Source organism: Centroberyx affinis, unplaced genomic scaffold (assembly GCF_046629955.1).
Source record: "Centroberyx affinis isolate AG114_WGS23_722 - 3 ecotype Tasmania unplaced genomic scaffold, CSIRO-AGI_Caff_v1 ptg000976l_1, whole genome shotgun sequence".
Classification (NCBI taxonomy): Eukaryota; Metazoa; Chordata; class Actinopteri; order Beryciformes; family Berycidae; genus Centroberyx; species Centroberyx affinis.
Genome location: NW_027279546.1, coordinates 178,042 through 192,245, shown reverse-complemented (window position 1 = coordinate 192,245; position 14,204 = coordinate 178,042). Strand labels below are relative to the sequence as shown.

The following is a 14,204-nucleotide window of genomic DNA, read 5'->3' as shown; positions in this document are numbered from 1 at the left end:
AATTGATAAACTCCACAAGGTGAATGAGGATAACAGCAGGGTGTTTAAAACAAAAGTATCTTGAAATGTTTGTAGCGTGTGAACGTGGTGTCGTCCACACTTGTGTATGTCCACTATTTTCAGTGCTTAATTGTCCTCAGGACAGTATATGGTAGTGCTTTGTAAAAAATTCTCATCCCACGATCTATATGCCACTCCCATCTACATTGCCTCCAAATGTGTGTCATGACTTAAGTCATCGATTCACTGGGCAATTTTTTGGGCAACTCTAAAGCGACAGAGCAACAGAGCCCAAAGACTTGCCTCAGCACCATTACTTAAATCACATAGCGACATATTTTGGCAGGAAACATTTGAATAGATTTTTGGCCCTGTGTCTCAGTTTGTTGTCTGGTGTTGACAGTGTTGCCCATCTACATTGTGCAAAGAATTTGCTTAGTCTACCACTACCAGGTTTGCTTTGTGGTTGCATGGTCTTCCTCTGTTTCACGGACTCGTGTGTGTATTTCACATTGTCCTGTCACATGATTTGTTGTCTAATTTCGGATGTTGTCGGTAATCGGTTTGATCTGTGTTCCAGTTGCCTTGCTGTTCTAGTTGTTTGTTGAGGTTCTCTAAGTCAGCCCATCTACAGTCAATACTGTCAGTACTGGCTCAGTGAGCTATGGATGGTCTTTTCTTCTTCTGGTGTCCTTGTTTTAACATGACTTATGGATACTAATAAGGACCCAGAATCAAATGCTGACAGTCTGTTTCCCTCATATTCATCTCCTACTTTAGATGAATCAACAATGAAGTAAAAGACTAACTTTAGCTCGCTGTCCCAATACTAAGAGCATTGAAACCTAGCTTGTTGGGTTTCTCTAACCTGTTTCTATGGCCCTCGCCACCCCCCCTCCCCTTTCTGTTCCCCCTGCTCCTCTTCCTCCTTTTGCTTCTTCTCCTCTCTCTCTTCCTCTTCTCAATGTTCCTCCTCCTCATTTCTCTGACATTCTTCCTCCTCTTCTTCCTCTCCCCCTTTCCTCCTACCTTTCCTCTTCCTTCTCACCCCCTCCTCATCCTCTTCCTCTCTCCATTCTTCTCCTCCTCCTCTTCCCCCTTCTCTTCTTCTCCCTCCTACTCCTGTTGCCCTTCCTCCTCTTCTCAGCCCAGTCCAACTCCGTCTACCTCTACTGTTTCCTTGGTGACCCTCCCTTCTCCATCGCCGTCCCTTCCCGTTACCATGCCAACAGGGGGTGTGGCTTCCCCTCCCTCTCCTCTGCCACTAGGGGCGGGGCCTACTAATGTTTCCCCTCCTCTTCCTGTGCCCACACCTGTGCCTCAGCCATTGGCCACCGTGGTGCCAATCATCAGTGTAGCCTCCGCCCCTCCTGATCCTCCCATGGAAGCCCCTCCCCAGGTACTGGTGATGGACAGACAAACCCACCAATCCTATGTCACGTCCCTGCGTACCGTGCTCATATTCATATAAGACAGATGCTGAAGGGTTCTGTTTGAAATTGTTTTTTAGGGGCATTGAGTAAAGGAATTTGGATTTGTATGTTATTTCATGGAACTTCTAAGATGGACTTGAAAGGGAACATAGGAGAATGTGAATGAGGTGACGCAAAAGTCTTGAGTTGGATTCAAACCTGACTTGTCACTTAGTTACCTCTATATCCTAAGAGTTTGATCATTTCAGGGTTTTCAGTGGCAGCCATGTTGGCGCCACATTTGCTTTCTATGGACGTTACTGAGTAACTGGTTATTTTCCTTCAGCTGATGTTTCAAATGTTTCACTATGGTTTTATGGAGAGCATTGTTCCATATTTGCAGCCATAAGTGCTTTAGGTTGCATGCCTTTATTGGAGATGCGAGTCTTATGAATATGATACAGTTTCAAATTTTTTTTGTGGCAGTTCTTGTTTTGTTCTTTTTGTAGTTCAAAGTTCTAGTTTTAATTCTTTTTTAGTCACAATTCTACTGTAGTTGGTCCCAATTCTGTTCATGTTACACTGAAGACATGAAGAGATTACTTGCTATCTATTCACAGTATTCTCTCTTCCTTTTGTTCTCTGGTGCTTATATTTTCTGCTTTCCTGCTATATTTTCCTCCCTCAACATTTCCCTGATGATGATGATGATGATGATGATGATGGTGATGATTGCGGAGATGACGATCATGTTGATTGTGGTGTGCGTGTGTGTGTGTGTGTGTGTGTGTGTGTGTGTGTGTGTGTGTGTTTTAGCCTGCCTCTCAGCTTCTAGAGCAGTCCCAGTCTCAGCTACAGCCGCCTCAAGTGCCCTCATCTATGGAGAGGTAATACACACACACAAGCTAATACACACAGTAAGCTGATGCCACATTCTTCAAATGTTCTCTTAGTTAGATATTGGCTTTTTGATCAAGTGAAATCAATTGATTAACAAAATGTCATTTCTTGATCTCTTAATCTTTGTGTGCCTTTCTCATTCAATTTTGCACCTGCCTCTTTTTCGGTCTTTATCTTATTATCTTTTTCCTCCACCCCTCCTCCACCTCTGTATCTCAGTGGCCACTCTGAGACGTCAGGGCTGAGTGACGGGAATGAGGGAGGAGGAGGTCGCCACGAAGGCCGCTCCACCAAAAGACACCAGAGACGCTCCGTACGAAGTCGATCACGTCACGAGAAGACCGGCAAGGCCAAGCTCAATGTCCTCAATGTAAGAGCACATGCATAGATATTCATTATTGAAAAAGAAATCCCCTGTAGTCTTTGTCATTGTTAAGTGAAGGGAAAACAAAGGGAAAAAAGCATAAAACATACACGTTTGTATATCCCTATCCAAACCACACACTTTTAGATTTAATTTTTAATAGAATTTAGTTTTGTTAATTAGTCAATAACCCTATAATGCCAACAGGTATTAAAAGAAACTGGTAATATTGCTGATAATTTAACTGCCCCATACTGTAAGTCATTCACAGTATGAGACCAGACTCCCTTCCCTCATCTCTAACATGAGTGACACAGAGACAAAGTGAAAATTAAGTCTCTCTCCCTCTCTCCCTCCCTCTCTGTCTCTCTCTCGCTCGCTCTCTCTCTCTCTCTCTCTCTCTCTCTCTCTCCCTTTCTCTCTCTCTCTCTCCCTCTGTCTCTTTCTCTCTCTCTGTGTACTTGTGTGTGTTGTGTGTCTGTAGATCTCTAAAGTAGGAGACCGGGTAGCAGAGTGTCAGCTGGAGACTCACAACAGAAAGATGGTGACTTTCAGGTTCGATCTGGACGGAGACAACCCCGAGGAGATAGCTCAGATCATGGTATACACACGGTCTCTCTTTTCATTCTCTCCCTCACTACCTCCCTCCTTCATGTACTCTTTCTCTGACTGTCTCCTCTCTTCTGGCCTTGTTCTCTCTCTGTCACATACACGTTCAGAAACACACATACCCAGATGTGCCAAAAACCCAGCTTGTGATCCATTGGTGTTTCTGTGTGTGTGTGTGTGTGTGTGTGTCCAGGTCCAGAGTGAGTTTATCCTGGAGAGTGAGAGGGAGTCTTTTATCGAGCAGGTCAGAGAGGTGATAGAGAACGCAGATGAGAAAGGCCTGGAGAGAGACACAAACAGCCAGGTAAATACACAGCAGACTGATTCTTTATTTCTTTCTTCTGGAACCGCTGTTCTATTCCATTCCCATTGGTCCGAAACGTAACATCTCCTCTCTGATTGGTCTATAGATGGCAGGTGCCATGGAGCAGCAGATTCCTGCTATATCTACCCCCATGCCAGGTAAAAACAAAAAATGCACATGGCTTAAGATACTCTGTTTCCCAACATAACGGTCTATGACTTCCAGTGGCCCTCGGGATCTCCACCTAAATGAAGAATAGTAAAATTTCACTGTTATTTAATGCAATTAATAATTAGTAATTAGTATAGTCACAGAATGTATTATCATTATTATTATTAGTAGTAGTAATAGTAATAGTAGTTGTAGTAGAACTAGCACTATTATTAGAATCAGTATTAGTTGATCGTAGGTTTCTCTTCTTCCACTGCTTTTCCTCACCTGTAGTTTCTCACTTCTGTATACACCTGTATCTAAAAACACCAGTCCTATCTGGACCAACATCAACTGAAACGTGGGGTTTCCAGCCTGAAAAAGTGGGAGATTGATAGATCACAATGCTATGTCCCCTCCCTCTCTCCTCAGACATCCCTCCCAGTGCCACGGCCCAAGTGGTCCATTCAGCGGGTCGTAAGTTCATCGTCAGCCCAGTACCTGAAGCCAGGCTGAAGGAACAATTCCTTACCGCCTTTCCTCCTCCTGTCCCAGCATCTGCTGTCGATACAGGTAAGGATTGTGTTTGTGAGATCCTTTAACCCCTTTTTACAACACCTTCCCTGTCCCCACTTTTCTGATACAGTTGAGTAAAGCAGAGTTTCTTAATCTATGGGTTGAGATCCAAAATGGGTCGCCGTTCTATTTCTGATGAGTTCCCATATAACAAGAGTACTGCTGTTGTTGCTGCTCACATCGATAGCATCCCTCCCTTAAATCCCAGGACACAGCTAAAAATCTAAATGTCAAAGAAGTCTTTTAAGTTTGCTTTGGGTGCAGGAAATGAACAATTGCTGCCAGCCAAATGCTCTTAATGTTTGGCAGAAGGCTGCAATGACAACTAGCAAACTTTAACTTCAGACTTGGAATACACACACACACACACACACACTAAATCACAGTGTACTCAATCACACACACACACACATTCACTCACACACTCTAATTTGATTAAGCCATAATGCTTTTAGAGGAAAATGTCCAAATGTTCCTGTCCAAATGCAATAACGTGTTTATTTAAATTGATGCCATAGGATCTTCTGGAGTATAAATATCTGTTCTTGTGACACACATGGAATTTAACCATTATTGTATCAAAATATTAGAAAAACATGTTATGTCATGTTTTCAAAGACAGCCATGATTGTGAATTACATAGTATTCAAACATTATTGCTCAAAAATAAGCAATAATGCAATGGCTTCGAAAACAGCCTTGAAGAGACGGCTAATCTTTTACGAACAGTTAGACATTTGTTCTAGTTTAAGAGATGACATGGAGACAAGATCTTGCTTTCTTTGATTACTCTCTAGATCTACAGACACAGAGGGAGATGCATAGCATATTTAGCATTAAGAGTTCTTTGACTTTTTGGCTCTTTATAACCTCTTTTATTAACATTAACAATTTGAGTTAGGAGTGTTTGGAGTGCGTGTCTATGTACTATGTCTTAAGTGTCAGGCAGTCTTTGTATTGTCCTATGTGGCAAACCTCACCCATCTAGATTTACCACTACATTAAACAAATCTTTAAAAGTATTTGTGGATACTCTGTGGCCCAGGACTGTCTGACAATGACAGAGGATGGGCTTTGTGGATTCAAACAGTGTTTCTGTTTTTCCAGCGGCTCCAGTCTCAGCTCCAGCTCCATCTCAGACTCCAGTCCAAGGTTTGGGTTTATCCCAGTCTGCCGGAGCAATCAGCTTGCAGCAAGCCTTCTCACAGATCAAACAGAGCCAGAATCAGTACGACCCGGGACCCAGCACCGCCCCAGCCTCCATCCACTCCACCCTGCCTTCTCTACAGCCTGTAGCTGCCTCTGTCCCGTCACAGTCCAGTGGAACCAATGGATCCACTCCTGCGGTAGATGCTACCGCTGGCCCTGTCTCTTCTAATCTAACCCAGGCACAGGAGCAAGCGTTGGATGCCTCCCTTCCCCTCCCTTCCTCCTCCACCTCCGCCTCTGTGCCCTCTGTCTGTCTAACCCCTCCTGGGTCCACCTCCTCTCCTCCTCCTATGGTGAATCAGCCCATCCTTCTGCCACAAGGACCCACACAACAAGGGGTTCAGGCTGCGTGTCAACCCCAGGGACAGGCGCAGGTCCAGGGGCAAGCACAAATCCAGCCCCAGGCTTTCACTCAGACCCAGAGCCCCCTCCCACAGTCCCAAACAGCAGTTTCTGCTGTCAGCACTGCATCAGTATCTTCCACCTCGCCTCCGGCCAGCATCTCCAGCATCCCCGCAACCCCCATCACCTCCCCCTCTCCCACCCCCACCCTTCCCCCTATCAGCTCCCTTCCTCATCCCTCCTCCTCCACCCCTCTGGTGAGTGAAGGTGCCTCCATCTCTCCCTCCTCCTCCTGTCCTCCCTCTCTTTCCTCCGCTGTCATCCCCACTACTGCCATCCCAGGCCCACAGGTCGCTCCCTCGGCCTCCTCCCAGCCCCCTCCCTCTTCTTCCTCCCCCTCCTCCTCCTCCTCTGTGGGGCTCCAGCCTGTGACCACCAGTGCTCCTGTGGTGCAGCCAGCGTTGGTCCACTCCCAGCCACAGACCGCAGCCCTGCCTGGGCAGACCCACACCCACTGTGGGGAATGTGATGCAAGGTGAGATGTGTTTGATGTCTTCATTTACTCATGATGTGCCAGTCCAAAGGCAATTATCTATCTATGTGTACAGAAAACAGATACTGGCAATATATTGCTCACTAGGCTGACTAAATTAGTAAGTACTCAAATTTAAAGTGGTCATTAATTACAGCTCAATATGCTGTATTTTCTCATCATTATATGTCAGTGAAATTATTTGTATTCTAATGCTGGCAACAAAAGTTATAGTGTAGTAGCTTTGCAGTAGCTACTTTATGCATTCATTTTGTCCTATTTGGGAGATTTTTCTGATTCGAGATTCCCTTATGACATTCCCCAATACCGCTGCAATGAAGACACCATCCCCAACTCATAATAACAATAATGTCAATAATAATAATATCATTATCAGGTGTGAGGCATTCACTGAGTCCCAGGGCAAAGCAGACGACATCCACACCCTGGATAAGAAGCTGCGTTCCCTCTTCATGGACCTCGGTGGAGTGGTGCCCTCTGCCCAGGGAGACCTCTCAGCTGCTGACCCGGCCTCAGGAGCCCCCGTGGCAGGTACCTCGTCCCCAATCGGCCCCCCCTCTACCTCCACGACTTCTGTCGCCACGCCCGGCTCCAGCCAAGCGGCCAGCTCTCCTCTGCCCCCTTCCAGCCTAGCGTTGGGGTCACTGGGGTCAGTTGCCCCCATCCAGGGCCCTGGAACACCTAGCTCCACCCCTTCTCAGACCGGTAGGTGGAGGAATGTGTGTGTGTTAGCGTGAGGGTGACTGTGTTTTTCTAACAATGTTTTCGACAGTTATAAAACTTCATAATTTCAATTTCCACAGTCATCCCTGCCTCATCCTACGGCCAGACCACTCCATCCAAAACCCCCCTATCCAGAGTACCGGTGAGTGATGCAGTCTGGCAGTAGATAGCAATATTATTTTTATAGATCTAGTAATACCACAAGAAGTAGTAATAGTTTCATTCTATTGTCATAGAGCAGATCAGTGACATTGACATTAAAACGATCAAAGATTTTATTTGCCAAATAGTCATCCACAGTATTTACTAGAGGCTGATGTAGGTTAAGAAGCCACAGATAATTTGTTTATCACTTATTTAATAGGTGTTCCAAACCATTTCTACTAACTTTCTTCACATCAGACCATCTGGCATGGACATTTCTAACATTTTCCTAAATGAACATCATGCTTTGCTCTCTGTCTATCTCTCGCTATCACTTCCTCTACCTCTCCTCCTCTATCTCTCCTCTCTCTCTCTCTCTCTCTCTCTCTCTCTCTGTCTCTCTCTCTCTCTCTCTCTCTCTCTCTCTCTCTCTCTCTCTCTCTCTCTCGCGCTCTCTCGCTCTCACTCTCTCTCATGTCTCTGGGTTTAGGCCAGTTCTCCTTCTTCAGAACTCCTGCCATCCTTCCCTGGACCCTGTCTAATACAGGTGTTTTTTTCTCTTTTTTAACAGTTTTCAGTTTTTCCATTGCATGAGTACAGTACTGTGTCATACTGAGCCTACTAACCATAGTAGGCTCAGTATGTATATGGTACGGTATCAATACCATTTTGTACCTGTATATAGTACCTGGTATAATATAGCAGGCTTCTAACATACCCATACCAAACTGAGTTGCATGTAAAACAAATAAAAAGCATACTTTACTGTGCCAGTATGGGTATTGGACGGTACACTTCTGCCCTGGGCAAAGATATTTGTTTTCCTCTCGCTATCTGACTCACTATGTGTCAAAGCTCATAGAGCATACTACATTTTATCTTTCTAATGCATACTGCTACATAGCTTGCAGTGGACATACATAAATATAAACTAGTATCATCAGTCTTAATCGATAATGAAATATCAGCATCTGTGGTTATGGTGTGTGCTGCAATTGGCTTATTTTTATTAGTGTTAAATTCAAAATGCTCTTAGCTAGTATTCTGAAAAGTCCTTTCAATTAGTAGGCAGACTTCTAAATAGTAGAAAGTAGATAGCATACTGAAAATAATAATTTATTAGTAGGCAGTAGCTAGTATACTGAAAATGGTATATAGTGGGTTTATGAACTTTCGGATAGAGCTGCTAGCCTTCTGAGTTCTGGGTAGGGAAAGTGATGACTAGCACTCCTGCTAGATGTGTTCATTCCTAAAACCATCCCCATTCATTTTCCAACTGACAAATAGAAAATACTTTTTCTTGAAGTATTACCTTCATGAGCTTTACCAGAAGAGTGGTGTTTTAAATGAGCTTATAAACTATAACCTTAAAAGTTCATTGCACACATTGTGATTAAAATGTAAAAACTCAATTTTGTCAGTCATTTCAATCAAGAAAGGATGCCGTATGTAATTTTAGGATCTTTGTAATTACATCAAGCCTTTCGTACTGAGCTTTGAACGTAACCAGAGGGTGACATGATGACTTTTCCTTTTCATAGAGCACTGTCCCGTCTGTACCGAAGTTACAGGAAATGCTTTTACCATTCATTTTAGCAGAGATTTCAGGAGATAAAAAATTACAAAGATAGTTTGCTGTGGGTATTGTTAAATTTTCATCTTACCTTAAAAAAGTTAAGAAAAACCTTACAGTTTATACAGTATCTCTTTTGTTGTTAAGCATATTACTACAGCAGTTACAAATAACTGTATGTCTACATCCAATAAAAACTAACCCTGGATGATAAATCACTGAAGAAAGAAAAACAAATAAAAAAACTCAAGCAGCCTATAAAACCATTTGGCCTCAAGAACCCCCCCCCCCCCCCAATTAAGTAAATGCCTTTACTTAAAGTGAAGGCGAGGCAGAGATCAGCAAGATTGAGAGAGGCAGAAGAGATGGGAAGGGAAAGATAGGCGATGGTCAGAGAGAATATTAGACAGGAGTAATGACAGAGGCAAAAAGAGCAAGTGGGATGCAGCAGAGAGAGAATCAGAGAGAGAGAGAGAGATCAAGAGAGCGAGGGAGAGAGATGGGAGCAGGATTGGACAGAGAGAGGGAGTGAGCAGACAGACAGGCTGCCAGAACAGGGTACTTGAGGGCAGAGAGACAGTGAGCCGAAGCTGGCTTAAATGTCCAGACTGTTTTGTCGTGGCTGTGAATGCTGCGATCTAAAAATAGACCCCTCCATTTAACCAGAACAGCATGCTCAATAGAGATATGACCTGTAGTTCTCTTACGAAAAATCTGAGCTGCCAAGTTACCGACAGTCATTTCTCGTCTCTTATGTAACTCACATGGGAGAGACTTGTCCTCTTTGATTAAGATAATCCAGTCGTAGCTGAAGCTCACAAAGGATTTGATTTTAATCATTTCTTTTTTTAATTGCAGTTGAAATGCTCAGGAGAATGCACGGCCCTGTATGCCCTCTATGCCATTTTACCTGTGTGTGTATGTGTGTGTGTGTGTATGTGTGTGTGTGTGGCGGTGGGAGTATCTCAGACACCACTGGTCTGATTTTGACAAAACTTGGAGGGCTGATGGCTTTTGGCACCGTGTTCTGGCTTTTAAAAACATTACACAGATTGGCCTGACGTGGGCGCTATAATTTAAAGTCAAAATCTCAAACTTCGAAAGACCATAACTGCTGCAACTCCGGTCCAATTTTGATGAAACTTGGATAGATGATGCATCTTCTCACTGAGGGGTGCCTGCATCATTTGTGGAGGACAACATGTTTACTTGTTTGATCATGGTAATTTGGATCAGGGTATAACAGTACAGACCTTACATGCTGTCTGACTCCATGAGTGCCAAGTTCAAACCATATGAATGTGTTTTTATGTGAGCAAACATTGACGTATGTGGAAACTGACCTTTGTATGTCTACGCATATGTGTGTGTGGGTGCTCTGTGCTTGTGTTTCTGCTCAAACGCACTGGCACAAGTCTGCGTGCGTGTGTGTGTGTGTGAGACCGCTTATGTGTGTGAGTGCGTATGTGTATCTAATATCTAACACTATGTCTGTCTGTCTCCAGTCCCAACAGCCTCTAGAGGACCTGGACGCCCAGCTGAGGAGAGCGCTGAGCCCTGAGACTGTTCCTGTCAGCACACACACACAGGTAAACACACACATTACACACACACTTACACACACAGAAAGAAAGAAACTAATAGGGAGTGTGTGTGTGTGTGTGTGTGTGTGTGTGTGTGTGTGAGAGAGAGAGACGGAGAGCATATATTTATGTGTGTGTATGTCCGTTTGTGTTAGGCTGTTACAGTGCATCTGGTAGCTCATATTGACATACTGTATATACTGTATTGACATACTGTATACTGATTGATTGACACTGTGACGGCCCTGCTAACCTATTTTTTCCTCTCTCCATTTTATCCCCAGGCCTCTCACACTGGCATGCCTTCAGGAGGACAACCAAGTATGAGTCTATCCATCTATCTATCTGTCTGTCTGTCTGTCTGTCTGTCTGTCTGTCTGTCTGTCTATCTATCTATCTATCTATCTATCTATCTATCTATCTATCTATCTATCTGTCTATCTGTCTGTCTGTCTGTCTGTCTGTCTGTCTGTCTGTCTGTCTGTCTGTCTGTCTGTTTGTCTAATGTATCTGCTGTCTGTCTTCCAGTTCCCTTCTCTCTAGAGGAGGAAACAGTGACCTCTCCTCCAGGTGGAATCAAACTGGGGAGATTTCAGGTAAAAATCAGCTTTTTCTTCACACTATAAAACATACACAAGTATCTGTGCGCTTGCACAGTCCTGGGTCCTAGGGCGAGAGAATACATTTCTCACTGCGTCCCAGGCTGAAAAAGTTTAAGAAGTTTTCACAGTCAGTTCGTGATATTTACGCTTTTTCACCTGAATTTGCATTTGTTTGTAATGAAAAACCTCCGTAGATTGTTTTCTGGATATTTAAACCCAGAGTTCCCACTTTGGATAAAAAGGAAGGAATAAAATTTTAGGTCATGTATGTTGTCCGACGGTTATGGAAAGTCATGTAAAAGCCACGCTGGGAATTCTGTTAAACAGTTCAATGGCAACAGTCAAGTAAAATGTTTATCTGTCTCGTTCCCTTTTCTCCCCTTCACCTTCCGCTGTCTCCCTCCACCCCTCCCTCTGGTTAGGTCTCCTTGGCTGCTGATGAGCCTGCTGTCCACCGCCCCGCCTGCACTGAATCCTCCTCCACCTCCTCCACCTCCTCCTCCTCGTCCTCTTCCTCCTCCTCCTCCTCCTCCAGTCTCTCCAGCCCGGAGAACACGCTGCACAAGGCCTCCTTGTCTCCTCTGAGAGGGGGAGGAGAAGGAGGTGGAGACGTGGTGGATGGACCCCCCTGTCCTCTCTCCCAAAGAACTCTGGGGGGGTCCCACCACCCCTCCCCTTACACCTCTCCCTGCCCCTCCCCCAAGCCCACCACTACCATCGGACGCTTTCAGGTATTTGCTGTTTCCGCTCCTGTAGTTTAACAGGTAGATCATAGTACTAACAGCCAGATAGGGGTTTCATTCCCGCTCTGACTACCCAAACTTAAAATACACCCATTGAATAGCTTATATCATGTTTATCTGTAAAGTTGCAGTGAGCTCCAAAAGTATTCAATTTGTTCCAAATTGAGAGATTCACAATTTGGTAAAAACCAAATTGTGTTGCTTTTAGTAAGGACAGTAAATATCTGAAGACCTTTGTTGACAAAATGATGTGAATGACAATATTAAGATGTTTTGGCTCTGTACTGTACAATGAATGTGAAACCAAATCCAGAACATCTGAACCTGCGTTGTTACGCAGATACTGTAAGAGCTCACTGTTTCTGTTATTTTCATATATTTATTCATCCATTTGTTCATATATTCACCCTTTCATTTATGTCCTTCCTTCCCATCCTTCTCTCCCTTCTCTTTCCTCCCTTCCTTCCTGCCCCATCCCTCACTTCTCTTTTTTGTCCCTTCCTCCACCTTTCCTTCCCCCCCTTCCTTCCTCCCTCCCTGCCCCCTTCCTTTGTCACTCATTCTATCCATTCATTAATTCATCCAATAATTTGTTCTTTTAATCCAGGTCACCACCAACCCTGAGGCCAGGGTGGGGAGATTCTCAGTCAGTCGTGCCCAGGAGCAGAGCTCCGAGGCTGGGCAGAGCCCGCCACCCGCTGCTCAGGCTGCTAACGGACCCAGTGGGCCCGAGTCCATCGTGAGTCCAGACTCCACTCATAAAGCCTCTCTGCCGAGTCTCAACAACAACTCCTTCAACAACTCCTACGTCAGCAGTGACAACGACTCCGAGTTCGAGGACGAGGACTTCAAAAGGGAAGTCAGCCGCCTCAGAGAAAAGTAAGTTCCCTTCCTTCTCCTTCTCCTCCTCCTCCTCCTCCTCTTCCTCCTCATTTCCCTTCTACTCCTTCAGCAGGGAGATGAAGAAAGAATCTCCCCACCCAGCCTCAGGGTTGGTGTAAAAAATAGGTTCTGCTCTTATTTTTGCCATATTCCTCCTCCTGTTCTTCCTTCTTCTCTCCCATCCACCCCAGAGAAAATTAGGTTCTGCTCTCCTCTCTACTTTTTCTTCTCCTCTCCCTGACTTCTCGTTTAATAAGGTTAACTGCCTTGGAGAAAAATGGGTTCTGTTCTCCTTTCTTCGTTTTCTTCTCCCTCTCCTCTTCTCCCTCTTTTCTCTTTCAGTAAGGTTAACCATCTCTAGAAAGGTGGGCTCTGCTCTGTTTCCTCTTCTTTTTCCCTCTGCTATCTCCTCCTCTTTCTCTTTTTCCGCTCCTTAAAGGAGGTCAACTGCCTAAGAGAAAAATAGGTTCTGCTCTCATTTTTTACTTATTCCTCTTCTTCTCCTTCTTCACCTCTCCTGTTCTTCAAAAATGAGGTTAACCACCCACTTTCCTTCACTACTCCTCCTCCTCCTCCTCCTCCTCTTTCTACCTCTTCGCCTCTTCTTTTTCTCCTCTCCTTGAAGAGGGATGTTCAGTGTTTCTGAGAAAAGTAGGCTCTTCTCTCTCCTTCACTCTTTCGCTTTTCTTTTTCTCTTTCTTTCTTTCTTTCTTTCCTTCTTTTTCCTTTCTTCCTCTCTTCCCTCCTTTATTATGTCTTTTTTTTTTTTTCATTTTGTCTTTCTGTATTTCATTCCTCTTTTTTTTTTATTCCATCTTTCGCCTCTTTCTCTCCTCCACCAGGCACATGCGTGAGATCCAGGCCCTCCACTGCCGTCAGAAAGAGGAGATTGACTGTCTCTTCACCAGGCTGGGAAAGGTAACTGGAACAGCATGTGGCCGATGTCAAGGATTTCCACATAGAAACATCAAAACTGAGGCTTTTTTCAGTTTAAGAAGATGATTATAATCTTCCTAAGAATACAATATTATATCATGACATATACATTGTATCTTTAACATGTTATTTGCACAATTATGTATGAGTCACTTTAATTGCCTAGTTCAGTATCTGTATGGGAACCACTAAGCCTTTTGTCTGTGTGCAGGTCCCTCCGGCTGCAGTTCTCCCTCCAGTAGTCGCCTTGGCTGGCAGGAGGAGACGACCCACCAAGAGCAAATCCTCCAAATCCTCCAGAACCAGCTCCACACACGGCAGCAAGAGTCCATTACAGCCAGGTAGGCTCTAGTTCCAAACATTCACACTAACCCTAACCCTGTATGTCTAAACAGTAACTCACCACAGCCACGTAGGTCACAGTACAAAATACTTACCCTAATCATGTAATCCTAAAATGAGTCCACTACAGCCAGGTTGGTCAAAGTATCAAACATTTACCCTAACGTTCAACCGTGTCTGTGTTGTGCATGCATGTGCACATATATGTGTGTGTGTTCATCTGCTTGGTTATACATGCATGTGGGTTTACGCTCTAG

At 44.4% G+C, this 14,204-nt stretch overlaps 1 protein-coding gene across 1 annotated transcript in view; it reads left to right on the top strand.

The window, feature by feature from the left end:
- The window catches only part of wnk1b (WNK lysine deficient protein kinase 1b), a 120,364-nt gene that overhangs the window by 94,065 nt on the left and 12,095 nt on the right, over nt 1-14,204 (top strand). The window contains exons 16-33 of the mRNA XM_071522325.1: nt 1,148-1,399; nt 2,229-2,299; nt 2,532-2,682; nt 3,161-3,277; nt 3,479-3,589; nt 3,696-3,747; nt 4,172-4,312; nt 5,444-6,401; nt 6,796-7,124; nt 7,223-7,284; nt 7,777-7,833; nt 10,365-10,448; nt 10,727-10,763; nt 10,971-11,038; nt 11,467-11,775; nt 12,395-12,666; nt 13,512-13,587; nt 13,817-13,946. Of these exons, the coding sequence (XP_071378426.1) occupies nt 1,148-1,399; nt 2,229-2,299; nt 2,532-2,682; nt 3,161-3,277; nt 3,479-3,589; nt 3,696-3,747; nt 4,172-4,312; nt 5,444-6,401; nt 6,796-7,124; nt 7,223-7,284; nt 7,777-7,833; nt 10,365-10,448; nt 10,727-10,763; nt 10,971-11,038; nt 11,467-11,775; nt 12,395-12,666; nt 13,512-13,587; nt 13,817-13,946 (3,277 nt within the window). The remainder of the gene's footprint in view (nt 1-1,147; nt 1,400-2,228; nt 2,300-2,531; nt 2,683-3,160; nt 3,278-3,478; nt 3,590-3,695; nt 3,748-4,171; nt 4,313-5,443; nt 6,402-6,795; nt 7,125-7,222; nt 7,285-7,776; nt 7,834-10,364; nt 10,449-10,726; nt 10,764-10,970; nt 11,039-11,466; nt 11,776-12,394; nt 12,667-13,511; nt 13,588-13,816; nt 13,947-14,204) is intronic.